The 23,886-nt window shown below is 39.8% G+C and overlaps 1 protein-coding gene across 1 annotated transcript in view; it reads right to left on the bottom strand.

Annotated features, from left to right (window-relative positions):
* The window catches only part of UPRT (uracil phosphoribosyltransferase homolog), a 60,478-nt gene that overhangs the window by 8,480 nt on the left and 28,112 nt on the right, over positions 1-23,886 (bottom strand). The window contains exons 3-6 of the mRNA XM_055338047.1: positions 19,711-20,270; positions 4,534-4,576; positions 1,859-1,928; positions 562-624 (exon numbers count right to left, since the gene is read on the bottom strand). Coding sequence (XP_055194022.1) covers positions 562-624; positions 1,859-1,928; positions 4,534-4,576; positions 19,711-20,270 — 736 coding nt within the window. The remainder of the gene's footprint in view (positions 1-561; positions 625-1,858; positions 1,929-4,533; positions 4,577-19,710; positions 20,271-23,886) is intronic.

Below are 23,886 nucleotides of genomic sequence, written 5' to 3'. Positions count from 1 at the left end.
GGTTTAAAAGAATAATCAGTTGGACTCAAAGACAAATACAACATTTATAAGACAAGCAATTGGAAATACCTAGAGTTAATAACAGTTAAGTGCTTTTGCCATATGGTAACATACACAGCAACTATAAAACTAAAAACACTGAATAAGCCATTCACTCCAGCTCCTAGTAGGGTAGGATTATTCTGTTCCCTACAAAAGAAATTAAAACAAAACAAATTATTTCTCCAGTCAGGTATTCAGAGTTCTGCAGGCCTGAATTTGTGCCATATTCTATCAGTTTTTAAGCTCCCCTGTTCTCCCCAAGACAGCACTATCTTATCCTCCTATCCCACCCTGAAGCTCTCTGAAAGTGGCTTACCCATGGGGGCAGGCCAGTAGAGTAGATGCTTTATAGTTAAAATTAGTCAAGCTCAGCAACACAGGCCACCATGAGGACAGACAACACAGGTGGTGAGATTTTTGTGAAGGCGGGATGCAATTATGGCAGACAAGCCCACCTCTCTCCTGGACAACTGTTTCTATGTGTGCGAAGAGACAAGAATCACATATATGCAAACCTACCGCTTCTCATTATGCTGACACCACAATTTCCCTTCTCAAATTTCACTCCTTCATACTTGTATCCTATTGGGGAATAAAATCAAAGAATTTATCTTTCATTACTAGAGAAATCCACATATTTTTAAAGTGTCTATAGCTTAAAGCCAGTGGGTACAGAGCAACCATTGTCTAGACATTCTGTATAACCTCTTAGGTAATGAGAAGTCATGATTTTTCAGTTATTTCTTAATCCCCCATAAGAAACCTGTGGGGAGAATTGGGAGATGTGGACTTCACCAACTAGGAATAGGACTGATATTCATGTACACATTCCTCAATTTGAATTCAGAGGGGAATCATTGCACTCGGAAGTGCTATAAAACCCCATCAATTCAAACTGGGAACTCACTGTGAGCTACAGCAGAGAGCCTCCTCATTCCAACCCTTTTTATGAGCTTCCATTCTGCCTTAAAAAGCAGGAGACAGAGGTTGAAGTAGTTACCAAGACATGTTCAACCCTTAGGGTCATCCTGAATTTGTATCAATTATGATGCGACAAGCTCGAGACCCTAATTTTCCTAAAGTTAACCTTTGAATAGAACAGCTTCCATTATTTACTAAAGGAGAAAATCAGAATTTCAAATCCCTGAAATAAGGATCTTCAGCTGTGTTCTATTAGAGTAAAACAAAATATTCTCTTCAAATCTCATCATATCTAGTTTTCTTTGTCTTTTTTCACTTCTCGCTCTTTTACCTGGAGTTTCAAAATTTTTTTTTGTTTTATTTATTTATGATAGGCACACAGTGAGAGAGAGAGAGAGGCAAAGACACAGGCAGAGGGAGAAGCAGGCTCCATACACCGGGAGCCCGACGTGGGATTCGATCCCGGGTCTCCAGGATCGCGCCCTGGGCCAAAGGCAGGCGCCAAACCACTGCGCCACCCAGGGATCCCTACCTGGAGTTTCAATGCCAAACCAACCCACCCATTTATGAATACTGGTAGCTTCTCCCACAGAGTTGAAGATAAGCTGCCAGCAATTCTTAACTCTGGTCCCAATGGGCTGTCATCAAAGGCAACACTTGCATGCTAAAGAATATTTATTAACCTTTAACTTGAATTGACAAGCAATTCATTACCAAAAAGTCACCCACATAGATTTTTTACTAAATGTCTCTGAGTTTATTAAGTTATTTAAAAGAACAGCTCCACCTAGACTCCTCATTTTGCATACTGATTTACTCAGACTGCTGTTTTCCATTTCCCCCCTAATTCTCAGAGTTTTCATGATGAGAATCTGAGAGTAACAGTCCTAGTTACCTGTTGGGGTGGTCACCATGCATTCTTTGTATGGCAGCTGATTCAATCCCTCTTCCACAACAAGTCTGATCTACAGAGTTAAAAGAAGAGTAAGTTGAGAACCTGCTAGGTCTACTGTTAGCTGTTAGCTTCAGGAGCTGAACACTAGGCACAACAGGCAAGGGTTTAGATTATGGAGGTAGGAAGGGGGCACCTATCATAGGTTAGATGCAGAAATAGACCCAAATGTTTGGCTTCTTGCTGCTAGGTATCCAACCTTGGGAAGGCACATGATTGCCACCAAAAGGCTCAAGTATGCCTTCTGATTCTCATTCAGTTAGTCCAGCCGATATTATTATGAGAGATGCAAAACTACAAGTGACAAGAGTCATCCTTGGAGAGAGAGCATGAGGTGGGGGAGGGGCAGGTGGAGGAGTCTCAAGCAGACTTCCCACTGAGCGCAGAGCCTAACCTGGGACTTAATCTCACAACCCTGAGATCATGACCTGAACCGAAATCAAGAGTTGGATGCTTAATGGACTGAGCCCCCCAGGCACCCCTCCCAATAACACTATTCTAAAGAGTCTTACCTCCTGCCTATCTCCTGCATCTCTAGGACAGAAATTAATGTGTCCAGGCCTTATAGGAGAACATAAAACCAGAAGGGTGACTAAATATAAAGAACTCAAGATCTGAGTGCCAGGGAAGCCAATCCTGATATATCCATGATAGAATTAATGTCAACTATAATGGAACCCTTGTGCTAGAACAGTGAACTAGAAATCCTCAACACCAGAAACCTAAATAGCTCCAGTCCCAACCACAACCATGAAAGACCCTCTGCATACATCCCCAATATCAGAACCTTCAGAGTCAACTGCAGAGAAGAGAGAGGTCCAAATTGCCATCCCCTCATGTGAATTATGCCACAACTCCTTATTGTCTTATTTGGTCAAGATAGAATGCCTGCCCTTTCAGGTAAGCATTTTACAATAACCATGAACTTAACTCCTACCTTCTATAGACAGAAGGCAAAGAAAGCAAAAGGAAGAGGAACCATTTTCTACTAATGAACACCAAGACTTCTGTTTTCTCCATGACAGCCAATGACACAGGTTCCTTCCTCCTTGAACCTATTCCTTTGGTTTGATAAAAGCATAAAGACCGAATGACCTATCACTCCAGGAGGGTCCATTACATTGACCTTAATGCAAGCCAAGGGTTATTACTGCCCCTGGAAGCTCAAATGATTATAAATTAAGTGGCCTCTGAACCAGGAATACTTAAATCCAAAAGCATAAGAGGAGCTGCCTGTACTTGGGAATTAAGATTTTCCCCATGGAAAATCTAAAGTTTCATGCCTTTTCCCCCATCACGTTCCCTTTAATAATTATTGTCTATTCTCTGATTACACCTGTGAAGTTAATAAGCCACTTTTCTTTCTTTCCCAAACTAAAAACTGACAACAGCATTTAGAATGTAAACTCCATGAGATCAGGAACAATGTCCATATTCTTTGCGGCTGTTATCTCCTCTCCCTGCAACACAGCCTAGCCCAATGCCTAACTCGAGTTCAGTAAATATTTCATAAATAGATAAATACTAATAACCACAGCAGAAAATGTGTCAACCTTATTCCAAGCACTGAGCACACAAGAAGGAAATGCAATGCTTTACCTGAAAACAACCCAATTCGGCCTGAGATCCTCTCAGATCACACTAGCTAAACTGAATTGGGCTCATCAGAAAGGATGAATACTGACCATTTACATCGACGTGGATGGAACTGGAGGGTATTATGCTGGGTGAAATAAGTCAATTAGAGAAAGACAATTATCATATGGTCTCACTTATGTGTGGAATATAAGAAATAGTGAAAGGGGCCATGGAGGAAGGGGGCAGGAAATGAGTGGGGAAAAATTAGAGAGGAAGCAAACCAGGAGAGACTCCTGACTGGAAAACAAAGGGTTGCAGAAGGGGAGGTGTGGGGGGACGGGGTGACTGGGTGACAGGCACCAAGCAAGGCACTTGATGGGATGAGCACTGGGTATTATATGCAACTGATGAATTACTGAGCTTTACATCTGAAACCCATGATGTACTTACTATATGTTGGCTAATTGAATTTAAATTAAAAAATAAATTTTAAAAAAAAGGTTTCCTTCACAAATCTAAAAAATAAATAAGCAAATTGAATTGGGCTTGACCAGTCCTTAACAGGAAGCCTCTGAGGAAAGTATACACAGTCCAACTTAGTATTTCACATGTGAGGATAATACAGAAAAGGCAAAATAAATAACCTCCCATGAAAACTACAAGAAGGATATTAGTTTTTCTGTATTAAATGTATACCACAAGGGTAACTTCTAGGTCTCCTTGTATCTTTGATTTTCTTTTAACGTACTTCACTTCACTGCCCTAAGATGAGGTCTTTAAGGGTTGCCAAGATCCACTTGAGAGGTAGAAGTACCTTAGAATTATAGAGAATGAATTCATGGGCAATGCTTTGAGGTTAAATGGATTGAGGCACAGCCTTAATGAAAGAGCAGAAACAACACTTCAGAAGTCTACCAGGATGACGATTACTTGGCACAATCTCTCTCATGCCCAGAATTCTCTAAAACAAAAAGGTCAGTTGGCCTACGATGATTATATCACTAGGAACAATAAAACAAAAAAGGAAAGACTCCACCTACCAAACGATCCGCAGAAAACATGAAGTCCCCTCTACTGGCTGTCCTAGAAAGAAAGTAGTATAAATTTTAGTCCAGATTAGAGCTTTAAGGTAAAATATTACTTAATACATATAGTAACAATGCTATTAAGAGCTATTACAGGGACACTTGGGTGGCTCCGTGGTTGAGCATCTGCCTTTGGCTCAGGGCATGATCCCAGGATTCTGGGTTTGAGTCTCACATCAGGCTCCCCTTGAGGAGCCTGCATCTCCCTCTATCTATGTCTCTGCCTCTTTCTCTGTATCTCTCATGAATAAATAAATAAAATCCTTTTAAAAAAGAGCTATTACATACTAAAAGCCTAAAAGCTTATATGTATAAACTATTACTGAGGCAAGATATTTTTCACTAGGATATAGGAACTTGAATGACTTGATAAATATTATTGAAAATGCTTACTCGATATCAACATTAGAGACAGGAATTGAAATGATTATCCCACTGAGCTGCCCAAGTATATATTATTCCACAAGGAGATGAATGAAGCTTCCCCTGCAAGATGGCAGCAAGTCAACAGCTCAAGTTAAGAGAAAAACTTTTGCAGTATGAAAACTGGGTTCTTCCCATTCTCTCCATGCATTCACCTTGAACTAAAACCCACATTACCAAGGTAAGTAACCTATCTACTTTGTCTCTAATCCTTTTTGGAATGAGAATGATACAATACAAACAAATAAATCTTCCACTTTTGCCACTCTTTGCAAGAATACATAACCTGATTTCCAAGACCTCTTTCTCAAATTATTTGTTCCTTTTGCCTGTTTTTTCCAATCAGATGCTTTATTCCTTAGACCATTTTGCCATTTTCCTATACATTTCCTCTGGCCAACACTTTCATATCCTGAGGCGCCCAAGTAATAAATATCCAAGGTTGCACCTACCCACCTAACCAACCAAAAGGGAATGTTAAAAGGCTTACATTTTTTCTGTGTGTAAAAATCTAGTATTGTTCTACCCTCTTCTCCCACAGAAGTTAAATGATTTGACTGACAGACTGATTTGCAGTTTATGTGCTTAAAAAATCCCTATCTGCCTATCCATAGCATACCTAAAATATTCCCCCAACACAGCATAGAAATGGCATATGCAAGCATATATTATCTCGGTATACCATTAATCACTACTCCTTTTTTTCCCCAAGCTGTATTTACTTTTTCTGACAGGAAAAAGCAATGAAATATCCTTGACACAAATGATATTTGGTTTCTTAGAGTAACCACAATTCTATCATAGTATAGATATTAACTCTCTAAGATATGAACCATGATTGAGCAATAGCAAAAATATAGGTCTGTATTCTTTATATATAAATATTCCCTGAACTCAGAAAACTATCCATACCTACACACACACACACACACACACACACACACACGTTTTTTAAAAAGGCTGTACTTAAAGAACAAACTAATGGTTGCCAGAGGGGAGGAGGATAGGGGTATGGGCAAATTGTGTAAAAGCGAGTAGAAGATACAAGCTTCCACTTATGGAATGAATAAGTCATGGGAACAAAAGGCACAGCATAAGGTATATAGTATATGATATTGTAATAGCACTGTATGGTGACAGCAGCTACACTTGTGGTGAGCATAGCATAACATATAAACTTGTGGAATCACCTTGTTGTACACCTTTTACTAATATAACATTGTGTGTCAACTATACTCACATCAAATAAATTAAATAAATTAACTAATAAAGCAGATTCTTACCATGGTTTTCAAATAAAACTACACTTTTACGCTAGCACCTTTCATTTCTGGATTTAATCTTCACAAAGTACTTGTCAGGAAATAAGTTAGTGAACTACAAAAAATACTGAAGCCTACTTTCTGTTTGCCAGACCCATATAAACAAACAATGTAGCCAGCCAGAACAGTTTTTCAATAAGGAGGAAAAATCTGGATTTGCCTTATAAGAAATACTCAGTAAAATATCTTGGGAACACATCTGAAATATTTGTTTTTAATTTCTGAACAGTTACACATACATTTATTACACAGAAAAATCATAATAGGCTAAATGATCAGAGCTGTCCAAATCTATTATTTGGCTTTGAAATCAGGCATTTTAACACCTTTCATATTCTCCCCCAAGATATCAGCCTCAACTGCTAACTTTTCCATAATAATCACCTTCTCTACATTCCAAAAAAGTACACACTAGAGCTGTCATCTCTTGATAGCTATTTGACTTCCAATTAAAGCATTTACTGCTCCAAGTCATCCCACTACAAACAGTAATTACCAACCCATCTCCTGCTGTTCAAGACCCATACTGTATCCTTTTAATCAATTTAGAAATTAAACTACAGCTAGAATACAATAAGTTGATTGCATTGAAAAAAATCCACAGTGGTCTTCATTACTCACATCTAAACCCTTAACACTGTTATCACTAGAGTTTCACAAACAGTTATATACTTGTCAGATCAACAAGTTGCACATATTCTCTGAACCCCTACTTTATGCTCAGTACTGCACCAAAGTGTTTGTTAATAAAGGAATTTCAACGTAAGCTCAGGTCTTATTCACTCCATACACTTTGTTTCAAATTGTAACTCTATTCACTTGTCTCAAAATCATTTTTTAAAAGATTTTACTTATTCATGAGAGACACACAGAGAGAGGCAGAGACATAAGCAGAGGGAGAAGCAGGCTTCCTGTGGGGAACCTGATGCAGGACTCAATCCCAGGACACTGGGATCATGCCCTGAGCCAAAGGCAGATGCTCAACCACTGAGCCACCCAGGTACCCTTCAAAATCATTTTTTTAAAAATTCTCATACTAAAAACAAAGTTCTGAAAGTAATTTTAATCATCTTCTATCAAATAACAGTAAAAACATCTAATGCAAAATTATCACAAAACAACAAAAACTGACACACATTTCTGGAATATTCTAAACTATAGCCAAATGATCAAATGTCAAATATTTAAACAGTGGTATTCAGACACTTTTAATTCAGAACACAGAAATCTAATTAGTGTTAAGCTAAGCATTTTTTTAATTGTACAACCTTCAAATAGGATTAACAGTGCAGACCTAATCATATCAGCAAATATACTTTTCTTGACACTTCCCCCAACAAATGTGTAACACATCTGTAGAAACAAAATGAAAGCCAAAGGCAGCCATTTTAAAAAGTTATCTTTACAATGAAACAACAAAAGAATGAGAATCATACAGGAAGTCAAATCCTTGTTTTAAATGTATTTTTTTAATTTTTATTTATTTATGATAGTCACAGAGAGAGAGAGAGAGAGAGAGGCAGAGACACAGACAGAGTGAGAAGCAGGCTCCATGCACCGGGAGCCTGACGTGGGATTCGATCCCGGGTCTCCAGGATCACGCCCTGGGCCAAAGGCAGGCGCCAAACCGCTGCGCCACCCAGGGATCCCCTCAAATCCTTGTTTTAATGTGGACTTGGTAAATTTGATTCTTCCCTACTTAAGCCTGTCTATAAAGCACTTTAAAAATTCCACAGAGGCTTCAGCAATTGTGGAAAACATGCATGTCTCACATCAAATGCAGACCAAGATGAAACTTCTTGAACCTCACTGAACTCTAATTATCATGCATGAGATATAGAACTATGACAGAGGAATGTTTTTATAATATTAAAAAATTAAAACTTCAAGTAGAGATCCTCTCCTCTATTCCTTCTAGTCCTTACTGCTACTACTACTAGAGGGAATGTATGGAGTGTTGGAAGATGTTCTCCCCTGGGACAATTACAACTTCAATTTCTATAACAGAAATTGCCATTTGATCACTCTCTGCTACTTCTCTCCATTCAAAATAAACTTGACAGCTCTCCCCCTTTTATTTACAAAGACCATTTTAACAACAACACACATACACTAAGTATACAAAGATTTATTTATAAAGCTTTTCTAAAAAGGTCTGAAAGTTACAGCAGGTACCTCACATATTACTCCCTTCTTTCTCACAGGTCACTATTTAGTAAAAGTTTCCTTGGTGCCAAGTATTAAGCACTTGTGCATTACCTGATCTACTCCTCATAGAACCTTAAGAGGTAGATTCCATTACTACCACTTTAGTGATGAAAACAGTGAGGTTTACAAGAGGTGAAGGACTTCAAGGTACTTCCCAGCCTGAAGCTCTTTGATTCCAAGGCCCTGAGGAAAGCCATTATTTATTTTGCTCTAATAAGACAATGTTTTCTAAAGGTGACCATTTTTAAATGTATTTTAAAGATATTTCTCTCCCTGCAAACGAGACTGGCATGGACACTCAATGCAAACAATGAAATAGACTCCGGTAGGCAAATAAAACATTATTAAAATGCGCCTTTGGAAGAGAAAAAAGTTGCCATTATAACATGGCTTGTAAAAAAGTTAACACATACAAGAACAAGGGAAAGAACCCTTTCCAAAAATTATTAAATCAAAACCTCTGACCCATAGCTTAAAACAATTTAATTTAAATCAAGTCCCAGGAGACGCCTGGATGGCTCAGTAGTTGAGCATCTGCCTTCGCCTCAGGTCTGCCTTCAGCTCAGGTCCTGAACCTGGGGTCCTGGGATTGAGTCCCACACTAGGCTCCCCACAGGGAGCCTGCTTCTCCTTCCTCTGCCTATGTCTCTGCCTCTCTCTGTGTGTCTCTCATGAATAAATAAATAAATAAAATCATTTAAAAATCCATTATATAAATGAATCAATCAAATCCCAGTAGCATTGATTTAGGTGTCATTTTTTTAAAAAGGCATGAGGAGAGAGTTAAGATGGAACAGTAGGGGAATCCTAGGCTTGCCTCTTCTCTAAATTATACCCAGATAAATATCAAAACATTCCAAACATCTGATCAATTTTAGTGGTCAGAGAACAAATTGGAAAACTAGAGAAAAAAGAAGCCACAACGTGGAAGGTAGGAGGTGTGGAGACGTGATACACGGGGTAGGGGAGAAAAGAATCTTGGGTTCTGTGGAGGGGAGGGAGCCTTAATCACAGAGACAGGAAAGAGAGAGACAGACAGAGAGAGAGAGATAGAGAGAGAAGGCAGCATGCAGAGAACTGCACCAGAGAGAGATTTGTCCAAGACCATTCACTGGGAAAACTACAGTGGCTGATTACTGCAAGTTTTTATAAGCATTGGAGTCGAAAGTACGAAGTATTAGAAGTACCTGCAACTGCTGGGTGAAACCCCCCCACCAGACCCTGCACCTTGCAGGGGCATATCTAACAGGGCAAATCCACCTAAAAATCAATGCATCAAGCCATACCCCAGAAGACTAGCACAAATTCCTCACAGGCACCAAGTCAACTGATCATAGAGTGCTGCAAAACTTCAGCTATAGTGGAAATAGGATCTAACGTTTTTTTGGACCTCTTCTTAATATAGCCATTACTCACAGCAGCAGGAATATAATAGGCTTTCCTTACAATCACACACACACACAAAAAAAAAAAAAACAGTGACCTAGACAAAATGACAAAGTGTAGGAATTCACCATAAAAGAAAGAATCAAAAGAAGTCAGAGCCATGCAAAGAAGAAGTCAAACTCACCCTATTGGCCAATGACATGATACTCTACATAGAAAACCAAAAGCCTCCACCCCAAGATTGCTAGAACTCATACAGCAATTCGGCAGTGTGGCAGGATACAAAATCAATGCCCAGAAGACAGTGGCATTTCTATACACTAACAATGAGACTGAAGAAAGAGAAATTAAGGAGTCAATCCCATTTACATTGCACCCAAAAGCATAAGTTACCTAGGAGTAAACCTAACCAAAGAGGTAAAGGATCTATACCCTAAATACCATAGAATACTTCTGAAAGAAATTGAGGAAGACACAAAGAGATGGAAAAATATTCCATGCTCATGGAGTGGAAGAATTAATATTGTGAAAATGTCAATGTTACCCAGGGCAATTTACACGTTTAATGCAATCCCTATCAAAATACCATGGACTTTCTTCAGAGAGTTAGAACAAATTATTTTAAGATTTGTGTGGAATCAGAAAAGACCCCGAATAGCCAGGGGAATTTTAAAAAAGAAAACCATATCTGGGGGCATCACAATGCCAGATTTCAGGTTGTGCTACAAAGCTGTGGTCATCAAGACAGTGTGGTACTGGCACAAAAACAGACACATACATCAATGGAACAGAATAGAGAATCCAGAAGTGGACCCTCAACCTTATGGTCAACTAATATTCGACAAAGGAGGAAAGACTATCCACTGGAAGAAAGACAGTCTCTTCAATAAATGGTGCTGGGAAAATTGGACATCCAGATGCAGAAGAATGAAACTAGACCACTCTCTTGCACCATACACAAAGATAAACTCAAAATGGATGAAAGATCTAAATGTGAGACAAGATTCCATCAAAATCCTAGAGGAGAACACAGGCAACACCCTTTTTGAACTCAGCCACAGTAACTTCTTGCAAGATACATCCACGAAGGCAAAAGAAACAAAAGCAAAAATGAACTACTGGGACTTCATCAAGATAAGAAGCTTTTGCACAGCAAAGGATACAGTCAACAAAACTAAAGGACAACCTACAGAATGGGAGAAGATATTTGCAAATGACATATCAGATAAAGGGCTAGTTTCGAAAATCTATAAAGAACTTATTAAACTCAACACCAAAGAAACAAACAATCCAATCATGAAATGGGCAAAAGACATGAACAGAAATCTCACAGAGGAAGACATAGACATGGCCAACATGCACATGAGAAAATGCTCTGCATCACTTGCCATCAGAGAAATACAAATCAAAACCACAATGAGATACCACCTCACACCAGTGAGAATAGGGAAAATTAACAAGGCAGGAAACCACAAATGTTGGAGAGGATGCGGAGAAAAGGGAACCCTCTTCCACTGTTGGTGGGAATGTGAACTGATGCAGCCACTCTGGAAAACTGTGTGGAGGTTCCTCAAAGAGTTAAAAATAGACCTGCCCTACGACCCAGCAATTGCACTGTTGGGGATTTACCCCAAAGATACAGATGCAATGAAATGCTGGGACACCTGCACCCCAATGTTTATAGCAGCAATGTCCACAATAGCTAAACTGTGGAAGGAGCCTCAGTGTCCATCGAAAGATGAATGGATAAAGAAGATGTGGTTTATGTATACAATGGAATATTACTCAGCCATTAGAAACGATAAATACCCATTTGCTTCAACGTGGATGGAACTGGAGGGTATTATGCTGAGTGAAGTAAGTCAATCGGAGAAGAACAAACATTATATTTGGGGAATATAAATAATAGTGAAAGGGAATAGAAGGGAAGGGAGAAGAAATGTGTGGGAAATATCAGAAAGGGAGACAGAACATAAAGACTCCTAACTCTGGGAAACGAACTAGGGGTGGTGGAAGGGGAGGAGGGTGGGGGGTGGCGGTGAATGGGTGACGGGCACTGAGGGGGGCACTTGATGGGATGAGCACTGGGTGTTATTCTGTATGTTGGTAAATTGAACACCAATAAAAAATAAATTTATTAAAAAAATATATGCCTACTTAAAAAAAAAGATCACTGTAACCGAATAGAAAACCCAGAAATTGACCCTCAACTCTATGGTCAACTCATCTTCAACAAAGCAGGAAAGAATATCCAATGGAAAAAAGACAGTCTCTTCAGTAAATAGTGTTGGGAAAATTGGACAGCCACATGCAGAAGAATGAAACTGTACCGACCATTCTCTTACACCATATACAAAGATAAACTCAAAATGTTTGAAAAATCTAAATGTGAAACAAGAATCCATCAAAATCCTACAGGAGAACACAGGCAGCAACCTCTTTGACCTTGGCTTCAGCAACTTCTTGCAAGATGCATCTATGAAGGCAAGGGAAACAAAAGCAAAAATGAATTATTGGGACTTCATCAAGATAAAAAGCTTCTGCACAGCAAAAGAAACAATCAACAAAACAAAGGCAGCCTATGGGATGGGAGAAGAGAAGTGCAAATGACATACCAGATAAAGGGTTAGTATGCAAAATATATAAAGAACTTATCAAACTCAAGACCCAAGAAACAAACAATCCAGTTAAGAAATGGGCAGAAGACATGAATAGACATTTTTCCAAAGAAGACATCCAGATGGCCAACAGACACATGAAAAGATGTTCCACATCACTCATCATCAGGGAAATACAAATCAAAACCTTGATGAAATACCACCTCACACCTGTCAGAATGGAAGAAATTAACAACACAGGATGACAGATTTTGTGAGTATGTCAAAAAAGGAGAACTCTCTTACACTGTTGGGAATGTAAACTGGTGCACCTACTCTGGAAAACAGTATGGAGGTTCCTCAAAAAGTTAAAAATAGAGCTACCCTATGACTCAGCAACAATCATACTCCTACGTATTTACCCAAAGTATACAAAAGTACAGATTTGAAGGGGTACATGCACCTGTATGTTTGTAGCAGCACTATCAACAATAGCCAAACTATGCAAAGAGCCCAGATGTCCATCGACTGGATAAAGAAGATGTGGTATACACACACACACACACACACACACACACACACACACAACGGAATATTTCTCAGCCATAAGAAGAATGAAATCTTGCCATTTGTAATGATGTGGATGGAGCTAGAAAGTATTATGCTAAGCAAAATAAGTCAGTTGGGAAAGACAAATACCATATGATTTCACTCATATGTGGAATTTAAGAAGCAAAACAGATGAACATATGGCAAAGGGGAAAAAAAACAAAAAAAGAGAGAGTGAAACAAACCATAAGTGATTCTTAAAGACAGAGAACAAACTGAGGTTTAATGGAGGGATGTGGGTGGGGGATCGGCTAAATGGGTGATGGGTATTAAGGAGGGCACTTGTTATGATGAGCACTGGTTTTATATGCAAGTGATAAATCACTAAGTTCTACCCCTGAAACCAGTATTACACTATATGTTAATTAACTAGAATTTAAATAAAAATTTTAATAATTTAATACATTAAAAAAATTAAAAACAAAGGCTATTTTCAACATTCGGGTGGGAGAAGTTAGGGTTAGCACAGGGTTGCCAGATTTAGCATAAAAAATACAGGATACTGGGATCCCTGGGTGGCTCAATGGTTTGGTGCTTGCCTTCGGCCCAGGGCGTAATCCTGGAGTCCCCGGATCAAGTCCTGCATCAGACTCCCTGCATGGAGCCTGCTTCTCCCCTCTACCTGTGTCTCTGCCCCCCCCCCGTGTGTGTCTCTCATGAATAAATAAATAAAATCTTAAAAAAATACAGGATACCTAGTTAAATTTATATTTAGAAGTATAACCCATTCAATGTTTAGGGTATATGGAAAAAAAGTTCATTGTTTATCTGAATTCAAATTTAATTGAGTGTCCTGTATTTTACCTGGTAACCTAAGTGAAGAAAAAAGAACTAAATAGACTCAAATTCAGCTCTATTGTGTTTTTGTTTGTTTTTTATTTTTTAAGTAACAAATTGAAGGGAAGTGGAACATAAAAGCTTTTCCAGCAGGTTTAATGTTTAGTCAAAGCTCTGAAAACATAAACCCTACTTCCAGAGCCATTTCGTTATTATGTGATCACTAGAATAAAGAATAACTCCAAGGTTTCTCAGAGTATGCAGATGTTTTGTAAATGATTTTCTGCCTCCTTTCACCCTCAGAAAAACAACTCCCAGTGAAGTACTTGGAGCAAAACTAATCTGATGTGAAAAACTGAAAAAAAAAAAAAAATATATATATATATATATATATATTTTACTACCTGCCAGATACGTCAGCAAGGCCACACCTCTATAGCACCTTCTTAAAAAGCTATTAAAATAGTGTCAATATTTACTTGCACCTCAAAGCAGAGTTTAACATAAGTATTCAAAATTAGGTAGAAGAAGAAAAGAAACTATCATTTTTCCCTTAGAACCCAGGCTGCAGTCACTTTAGAAGGTGATTTTTTTAATACTGATTATTAGTTCCCTTATGCATCAGGTACTGTGCCAGGCCAGACCTTCTTTATGCTTCCCTGGAGTACATACTAGTTGGTAAGACATTTCTAGGATATGCCCAATAAATATGATGACAACGGTATGCATAAAGAGGTGACTCTTCCTTCCTGGCCTAAAAGCCAGTTCCAAAATTCATGTGTAAAACCAAAATCATGTCCATGTTTTAAACAAATTGCAGGTCATGGATTTTTCTGTGGTGATCATTTTGGTTTTGTACAAGTAGGGAAAATATCAGATTCCTCCAATCTCAGGGTAATGCCAAGCTAGGCTCTCTAGGCTGATTTTGTTGGAATCCCTAGCTCAGCCTATATCCCAAATCCGAAGCCAGGCAAATTACCTTGCAAGAGAGAATGGCCATTCTCCCAGGGACAGTGGTCCAGCCTGAGCACAGCATAATCACCTGTGGTATTTGTAAAGCTACAGGTGCTCAGGTTCCACACAAGACTACCCAAAGGTTACCAAAAATTTTATTTGGGAAAAAAAGATAAGACTCCCCAGGCAATTCAGATGCACAGCCTCGGTTAAGAACAGCACATTAGGGGCACCTGGGCGGCTCTGTGGTTGAGCATCTGCCTTTGGCTCTGGTCATGATCCCAGGGTCCTGGGATCAAGTCCTGTATCAGGCTCCCCGCGGGGAGTCTGCTTCTCCTTCTGCCTGTGTCTCTGCCTCTCTCTGTGTGTCTCTCATGAATAAATAAATAGAATCTTTAAAAAAAAGGAATATCAAAATTACCTAGTCAGAAGCCTCAAATCACATTAGGCTGCAATCATTTTAGGGCTAAAGAGAATGTTCATCACTCCAGAGGTTGTATCCCCTCCAGGCGACTAAAAAAAAAAAAAATAAAGTCACAAGGCTGATTTGGCTCCTTCTTTAGTGTTATTTCATGGACTAAAATACTCTGAGAATATTCAATTTTCATCCAAGTTGTCTGCTGAGGCCATGGCAAAGCCCTTCCAAGGACAAGGATAAGGAAACACTCAAGAGCTTATGAAACAGCTTTCCTTTCACATTTTGGGAGACAACAGAAAAAAAAATGGGGAAGGGAGATCTTTTAAATACACTGCATTGCCTTAAAGATGAGGTCACGAACTATGTTCAAAAGAAAAGTACACTATACTCAGATTTTGCTAGGTTTATTATATAAAGGAGACAGTAAGAGAAAGATTTGTTTTTGTTTTTGTTTTTTTAGAGGGATGTTTTTCCTGTTACAAAAACTGAAAATGAAGGTGTAATTTCTCTTTCCAGGTTCACCAGTTACCCATGTGTGACTTAGTAAATAATCTGCTCTTTCAATGTTTAGATTACTGCATTCTGAAGAGAGAGATAACCATTTACTTGAAATTCAATAATAAAACCAACGTATTATATTGCAAATACTGCACATTTTTTTAAAAAGGCATTTTAGATCAGGACAACGTTCTCAATCTTGACTGCTTTATATATTTACAACATGCAGTCCTGCGGCTCCATGTTCTACACTTCTACACTGGCAAAGTCAATTCAGAAAAGCAATTCCTTCAATAGCTATATACTAAGGACCAGGATCAATAAAGGAATAACAAGTACTCCAATTGTTTCTATTATCAGACAGCTCCACAGTGCACATATATGATGTCACATCAAAACAGAGAAGAGCCTAAGCTCTGAGAAAGATAGGATATGATAACTGATGACAACTTCCATAACTTAATCTACCTAAATATAGCTCCTCTTACCAAAGACCTCCTATACCAGCCCCCTGGAATAGATTAAACAGGTCTCCTTTGTGTGAGGAGACTCCAATTTTTGAAGATAAAGGAACAGAGGCCTGTTTTGCTAAATCTGTTTAACAAAACAAAACTAAAACACTGTCTCCAGCCTAAATAACTAAGCATCAAATAGTTATCAAGAATTTTAAGGAGTCCCTCTATACTATCACAGCAGGATAAAAATTATCTAGGATCAGGATGCCTGAGTGGTTCAGCAGTTGAGCGCCTGCCTTTGGCTCAGGGTGTGATCCCAGGTCCATGATTCCGGGTCCCAGGATTGAGTCGCACATCAGGCTCCCTGTGAGGAGCCTGCTTTTCCCTCTGCCTATGTCTCTGCCTCTCTCTCTGTCTCTCATGAATAAATAAAATATTTTTAAAAATTATCTAGGATCTCTCAATGTTGCTTTTTAAAAAAAGAATGTGAGTTTTATGTATAGTTAAATTCTGTTTACTGTCTTCTGAAAGTTTAAGAAACTAGCCCTTATGAATGCAATTAGAACGATGAACAAATCGAAACATGAAGGCTTGCAAAGCTCTTCTTCACAGTTTATAACAAATGTAAGACAGAATCTTGTTTTAGCATCTCAAGAGTTCCATGAGATATTACCACATCCTCATTTGACAAACGATAAAGTTGAAGCACAGTGATGCTAAAGATTTTGCCTAAGATCACTCTGGATCCTGCTGTCTCTTTCCAAACTCACAAAAGAAAAAAAAAAGATTCCACTTACACTCAAGTTTATTATACAACCCAGGATTTTCTGAACAATGCAGTAAAATCAAGTATTGATACTGTCTTATAGGAGTGCTGAACTTCACGCCCTCTCCATATCCTACAGCAATGGCTTACCTTTACATTGTCACGAAGACCTCTTTGTTTTTTTTTAATTTTTTTTAAGATTTTATTTGTTTATTCATGAGACAGAGAGAGAGAGAGAGAGGGGGGGGGGGGCAGAGACAGAAGCAGGCTCCCTGCAAGGAGCCTGATGTGGGACTCGATGCTGGATCCCAGGATCACGCCCTGGGCCAAACGTAGACGCTCAACCGCTGAGCCACCCAGGTGTCCCACGAAGACCCCTTTGTGATATGTAATGAAAGCTAAGGAATCCTCACCCCATAAAAAAGGCACATATGTAAATGTTCATAGTAGCATTATTCTTAATAGCCAAAGAGTGGAAACCATGCAAATATCCATCATCTGAAGATGGACAAACACAATGTGGTATATCGATACAGTGGACTATCACTCAGCTAAAAAAGGAATGGGGTACTGATATAATGTGGATGAAACTTGACAACATTACACTAAATGAAAGAAACTAGTCACACAAAAGACCATATGTTATATGACTCCATTTATGTGAAATGTCCAGAATAGGCAACTTAACAGAGATAGAAAGTATATTAGTAGTTGTCCAGATTAGTGGTTTGATGGGTTGAGGGGAAATGGGGAGTGACTGCTCCTGTGTACAGGCTTTCTTGCTGAGGTAATGAAAATTTTCTAAAATTGATTGTGGTGATGGTTGCACAGCCATGAACATACTTAAAAAACCAGTCAACTGTGCACCTTAAATGGTGTATTTTATGATATGTGAATTATATCTCAATAAAGATGCTATTCAAAAACAACCATTAAAAATGCATATAATGAATAGTTTTTCCCAGATAATTTCTGACCGTTCACCAAGGTCCTGAAACCCAGTGGTGTCCAAGGCTCAAGGTCAGTAACTCCTGATCTATAGAAACAAGAAACATCATCCTATTTTCTTTTTTCTATAAATGAGTTATATTTCAGCTTCCCCTACCACAACTATCAAACCTATGCCTCCTACTTTTTAAGATCACTACTTCCATGTATCAGATCACATGACCACAGTACTTTTCAATATTGATTCATTAAAATCTAGTAAGTGAGACAAGACTGATACACCAATAACAATATACAAAACAGCGGGTGAGTCGTGCATTTAAAAAGCCAGGGAAGATCAGCAAGGAAGAATGATTAAAGGAAAGCCTCTCGACAGAGGTGGACATTTAATGCTGGGTTTGATCCTGAAGAGTAGGTAGGATATGAAAATGCAGAGAAGGAGTAAAGGGAGGAGTAAAGAGAATTTCAGAGGAGGGACACCTGGGTGGCTCATCGGTTGAGCATCTGCCTTCCGCACAGGTGTGATCCTGGAGTTCCAGGATCGGGTCCCACATGGGGCTCCCTGCATGGAGCCTGCGTCTCTCTCTCTGTGTCTCTCATGAATAAATCAATAAAATATTTTTTAAAAAAGAATTTCAGAGGAGAAAAGAATCAGGGATGTTTCATAATAGTTCCCAGGAACCATGAAGAGGGGCCTTAATGTCAAGGTCAGGATCCTGGACTTTATTTGACAGGCACTAAGAAGCCAAGGAAGGCTGCTGAGTAGGAGAGTTACCTAAGCAAAGTTGTATATTGAGATTGTTCAGTAATGTGTGGGAATATGTGGAAGGCAGAAAAACTGAAGGCAAGGAAACCAATTGGGAGCCTATTAACAATAGTATGAAGAAAAGTTACTACAGTCTGATTTAAAGAATGGCATCTTGACCCAGCAGCCATTTTAAAAGATTAAGGAATCCACTGAAAAACGAGTGCTTTGACATGCAGTAGTTACTCATTTAAGGTGCTGCCAATACAGAAACCAGCTATATTTCATGATGGTACATATTTCCCTTGAAAAACCCCATCTACAACATGAGTCTTGAGATCTCCTCAAGATAGCATGTTAACATTACTTTTTTGGCTATCTTGGTTTGTGGAATTAGGAGGGGGCGCCAAAGATTCCTTTAGGTTACCTTTGCTCCATTAACTCTACAGAAAACATCTGAAGTTCTGTAACTTTACAAAAATCAGTCCTGATCAGAGTTGAACAAATTTCCGGGTAACAAATAAAACCCAAATTCCAAGACTAAAAGGCGTTAGACAAAATGACATATTTGCAATAGCAAACAGTAAACGGTCAGAGAATTCGTTTGAGCACAACAGAATTCCCTTGAAATTGCTTTATTTCAATTTGTGAGCCTGAGGTGCTTTGGGCTAGAACAGAACCTTGGGTAGCACCCATTTCTGGCTTATATAGACCAGCACTATACAGCGTAGACACGTTTACAGCCAGGAACGGCTGAGGATTAGAATTCGCTCAGAAGAGACAAAGACGGAGCCGGGGGTTGCTTAAAAGTATTCGTCCTTATACACAGCGTGGTTTAACTCAGGGACTCGGAAAGACTGGGTTGAAGGGCTGAGTCACGTGACACCCTGCCCCGCCCTATCTCCACATACTAGTTTCCCAGCGCCAAAACCACACCCCTTAGCCCTTTTACTTCCAATCGCTGTCCCCTCTTCCCCCGCCTTGAGAGACCCTCCACATCCCTTTCCCCTTCTGATCTCCGCTCACTTGTCACGGATGATAGTCTGCAGCTCCCGGATCTGATCATTCATAGGCAGCAATTTAAGCTGCGCCCCGATCTGCTGGAAGACTTCGTGGTCCCCTAGGAGGAATTTGCCGGTCGGTGCGTCACAGTTGCCACTGCCACCGTTGCTCTCTGAGTTGAGGCTGGCCACGCTGCACACCTGAGGAGGATCCAGCTCAGCGGGTACGCTAGAATGAGCGTGCCCTGGGAGGAGAGTTGGCTTGGCCTTGGAGGCGCTGTTTCCCCCGGCTGGGTCTGAGATCAGGTCGCCAGGTCGCAGCGGCTCCATGATTGGGTTAGAGACAGAGTTTACTTTCTGGTTGTGACAGGACATGGAGTCCAAATACCGTAAGTCCATGGCTATACACCAGGCCCCGGGCTGTCCCTGCAAGTACCGACCCCTAAGGATAAAGGAGAGCGGGGAGAAGGGGCAGATGCTCACTTGCCTTCCTGTTCGCCCCGGACGTTTCCAAACTCTTAACCTAGTTAAGGTGGGCCCTCTCACCGCTAGGCCTCCGTAAATTCCCTTAGGCGCGCTACGTCCCTGCCCCGCCCACACCGGACGTAGGGTCTGCCTAGACACTATTGGCTTCTCTGCCTGTCACTCTCCAGAGAACTGCTGGTAACCCTTTGAGTCCCCTGGCTGCGTGGGTTCCCGAACGTTGCTAGCCAGGCAGATGGGATGGAGCCAGGGATGGTTGGTTGCAGGGTCTCCCGGGAGCCCTTAGGGGTTATGTATGCAAAACTTTGGGTAAGTGGTAGAGCCAGGAAAATCTAGGGGTGCAGACTGATAAAAATGATTACATATATAAGGCCCATTGGTTTTAGACTTTGTGTCTTGGCAGAGAGATTATATACTTCAATAACTGCATCTTCAGTTAGCTTGTCCCGGTAGCCAAAAGGGGAAGTTCGAAATGCCTAGCAAGCTGCTGAAGAGCCCGCCCTCTACTAGACCTTTCTACAAACTGCAGCTTCCCAAGTGTGCTTGACCACTAGTTTTCCTTATCTTTTTTTCTTTGGGACCTACACTGTACAGTTACCATGGGGATTCTGACAGCAATTCAGATCCTTGACCACTTTGTTTATTTTAAGTACTTAGGAAGACACTTTTTTATTCTTTTGAGAAAGAATGTCTAGGCAACAGTACTTTTCAAAACCAGTGTGTATTAGAACAATTGTGGAGCTTGCTAAAATGTAAGCTCTCATCGCCTACATTTAAGATTCTGATTAAGATTTTAGATCTGAGATGGCATCAAAGAATCTTTGTTTTTAACAAGTAACCTAGCAATTCTGATTTTTTAAAGATTTTATTTATTTGTTCATGAGAGACACAGAGGCAGACATAGGCAGAGAAGCAGGCTCCTCACAGGGAGGCCAATGTGGGACTCAATCCCAGCACCCTTGGATCACGCCCTGAGCGGAAGGCAGAGGCCCGAATGCTGAACCACCCAGGTGTCCCTATGGGTTTTTTTTCGATGTCATGCTGTAAGAAAGGGAATTACAGGCTTTCTTTCTAAAGAGCTATAACGTGAAAGTCGGAAACCTGCTAATTCTAAAAAATTACTGAGCAGCATTTAACAAGTCCCTTTCACTCTCTGGACTTGTCTTTCTTCATTTATAAGTGACATGCATTACCTATTTGACTCCTAAATGTTCTTCAGATTTTAACATTCTATAATTTTATTTTGCCTTTCAAAAAACCAAGTCTTAAAATTCCTTTTCCACAGAAGCATATAAGCAACACATGACAGAGTCAGAGTAACACGAGTAACAGATAAGAATATCCAGGCATTTAGTGGGATTTAAGCCTTGATCTGGCTTTCTGTTTTCAATTTTTTGTTCGTTGTTTTGGTATTAATGGTATTTTTATCCCTATTCTTCACTCCTATTATCTCTGCTTTGTTCCTGACCCTCGAGGTCAGTACACTATTAGCTATAATTATAGAGAGTTTAAATCTGATTGGATGATAAGAATTGTGGTCTGGAATTGTAATCCCAGTCACTTTTAAAAGCTTTTGCAAAAATAAATAAATAAAAATAAATAAAAAAAATAAAAGCTTTTGCATTTTTCCACCTAACACTTAATACAATTCAAAGGGTCTCTGGGTTTAAAAGACAAATCTGTCTAATTGGCCAATGGATGTTCTAAAGGAAAACTCTGCAGTACAGTATTGTTTATCAGTAAATTAAATGAAGTAATGAATTTTAAATGGTATTGTGAGATGTTCCAGGAACAGAACTACTATAGTCATTTTTGTCTAGTTTTTCATCAGGCAAGTGGCTTTGTTCTCAATGCCACAGATTATGAATTAAGATTATACAATTGCTAGTGTGTCTTGTGTTTTCACTCTTATAGGAAATATCTCACACAGATCCAGGATAGTCAGAGGCAACAATGTGAAGAAAGACTCAGAGTCTCGATGAATTTTAATGTGGGGAACAGGGGGACTGAGACTCAGACTCCAACTCAAACCGGACTCAGACTCTGACCCCAAGGCTGTCTCCTCCAGTTTTTACTAAGAGAGCTAACAGATTGGCTATAGGAATGATTAACTTTGGGAAGTAGAGAAAAACATGTTTATTTCAAAAGGTAAAAGAATACTCTATTGACTCAAGGAGGGGGGAGTCGAGGAGCTCCCAGAGAGGAGCTTCCAGAGAACAATGTGGTCAAGAGTCAGTGTGCCCATTTAATGCAATCCCTATCAAAATACCATGGACTTGGGGATCCCTGGGTGGCGCTGCAGTTTGGCGCCTGCCTTTGGCCCAGGGCGCGATCCTGGAGACCCGGGATCGAATCCCACGTCGGGCTCCCGGTGCATGGAGCCTGTTTCTCCCTCTGCCTGTGTCTCTGCCTCTCTTTCTCTATCTGTGTGACTATCATAAATAAAAAAATAAAAAAAATACCATGGACTTTCTTCAGAAAGTTAGAACAAATCATCTTAAGATTTGTGTGGAATCAGAAAGGACCCCGAATAGCCAGGGGAATATTAAAAAAGAAAACCATCACAATGCCAGATTTCAGGTTGTACTACAAAGCTATGGTCATCAAGACAGTGTGGTACTGGCACAAAAATAGACACATACATCAATGGAACAGAATAGAGAATCCAGAAGTGGACCCTCAACTTTATGGTCAACTAATATTAGACAAAGCAGGAAAGACTATCCACTGGAAAAAAGACAGTCTCTTCAATCAATGGTGCTGGGAAAATTGGACATCCCCATGCAGAAGAATGAAACTAGACCATTCTCTTACACCATACACAAAGGTCAACTCAAAATGGATGAAAGATCTAAATGTGAGACAAGATTCCACCAAAATCCTAGAGGAGAACACAGGCAACACCCTTTTTGAACTTGGCCACAGCAACTTCTTGCAAGATACATCCATGAAGGCAAGAGAAACAAAAGCAAAAATGAATTATTGTGACTTCATCAAGAAAAAAGCTTTTGCACAGCAAAAGAAAGAGTCCACAAAACTAAGACAACCTACAGAATGGGAGAAGATATTTGCAAATGAACTTTCAGATAAAGGGCTAGTATCCAAGATCTAGGAAGAACTTATTAAACTCAACAGCAAAGAAACAAACAATCCAATAATGAAATGGGCAAAATAAATGAACAGAAATTTCACAGGGGAAGACAGAGACATGGCCAACAATCACATGAGAAAATGCTCCGCATCCCTGGCGATCAGGGAAATACAAATCAAAAGCACAATGAGATACCACCCCACACCAGTGAGAATGGGGAAAATTAACAAGACAGGAAACAACAAATGTTGGAGAGGATGTGGAGAAAGAGGAACCCTCTTGCACTGTTGGTGGGAATGTGAACTGGTGCAGCCACTCTGGAAAACTGTGTGGAGGTTCCTCAAAGAGTTAAAAATAGATATGCCCTGCGACCCAGCAATTGCACTGCTGGGGATTTACCCCAAAGATACAGATGCAGTGAAACGCTGTGACACCTGCACCTGAATATTTATAGCAGCAATGTCCACAATAGCCAAACTGTGGAAGTAGCCCTGGTGTCCATTGAAAGGCGAATGGATGAAGAAGATGTGGTCTATGTATACAATGGAATATTACTCAGCCATTAGAAACGACAAATACCCACCATTTGCTTCGACGTGAAGGGACCTGGAGCATATTATGCTGAGT

This window comes from Nyctereutes procyonoides, unplaced genomic scaffold (genome assembly GCF_905146905.1).
Source record: "Nyctereutes procyonoides isolate TBG_1078 unplaced genomic scaffold, NYPRO_anot_genome, whole genome shotgun sequence".
Classification (NCBI taxonomy): domain Eukaryota; kingdom Metazoa; phylum Chordata; class Mammalia; order Carnivora; family Canidae; genus Nyctereutes; species Nyctereutes procyonoides.
This window is presented reverse-complemented; position numbering and strand designations above follow the sequence as displayed.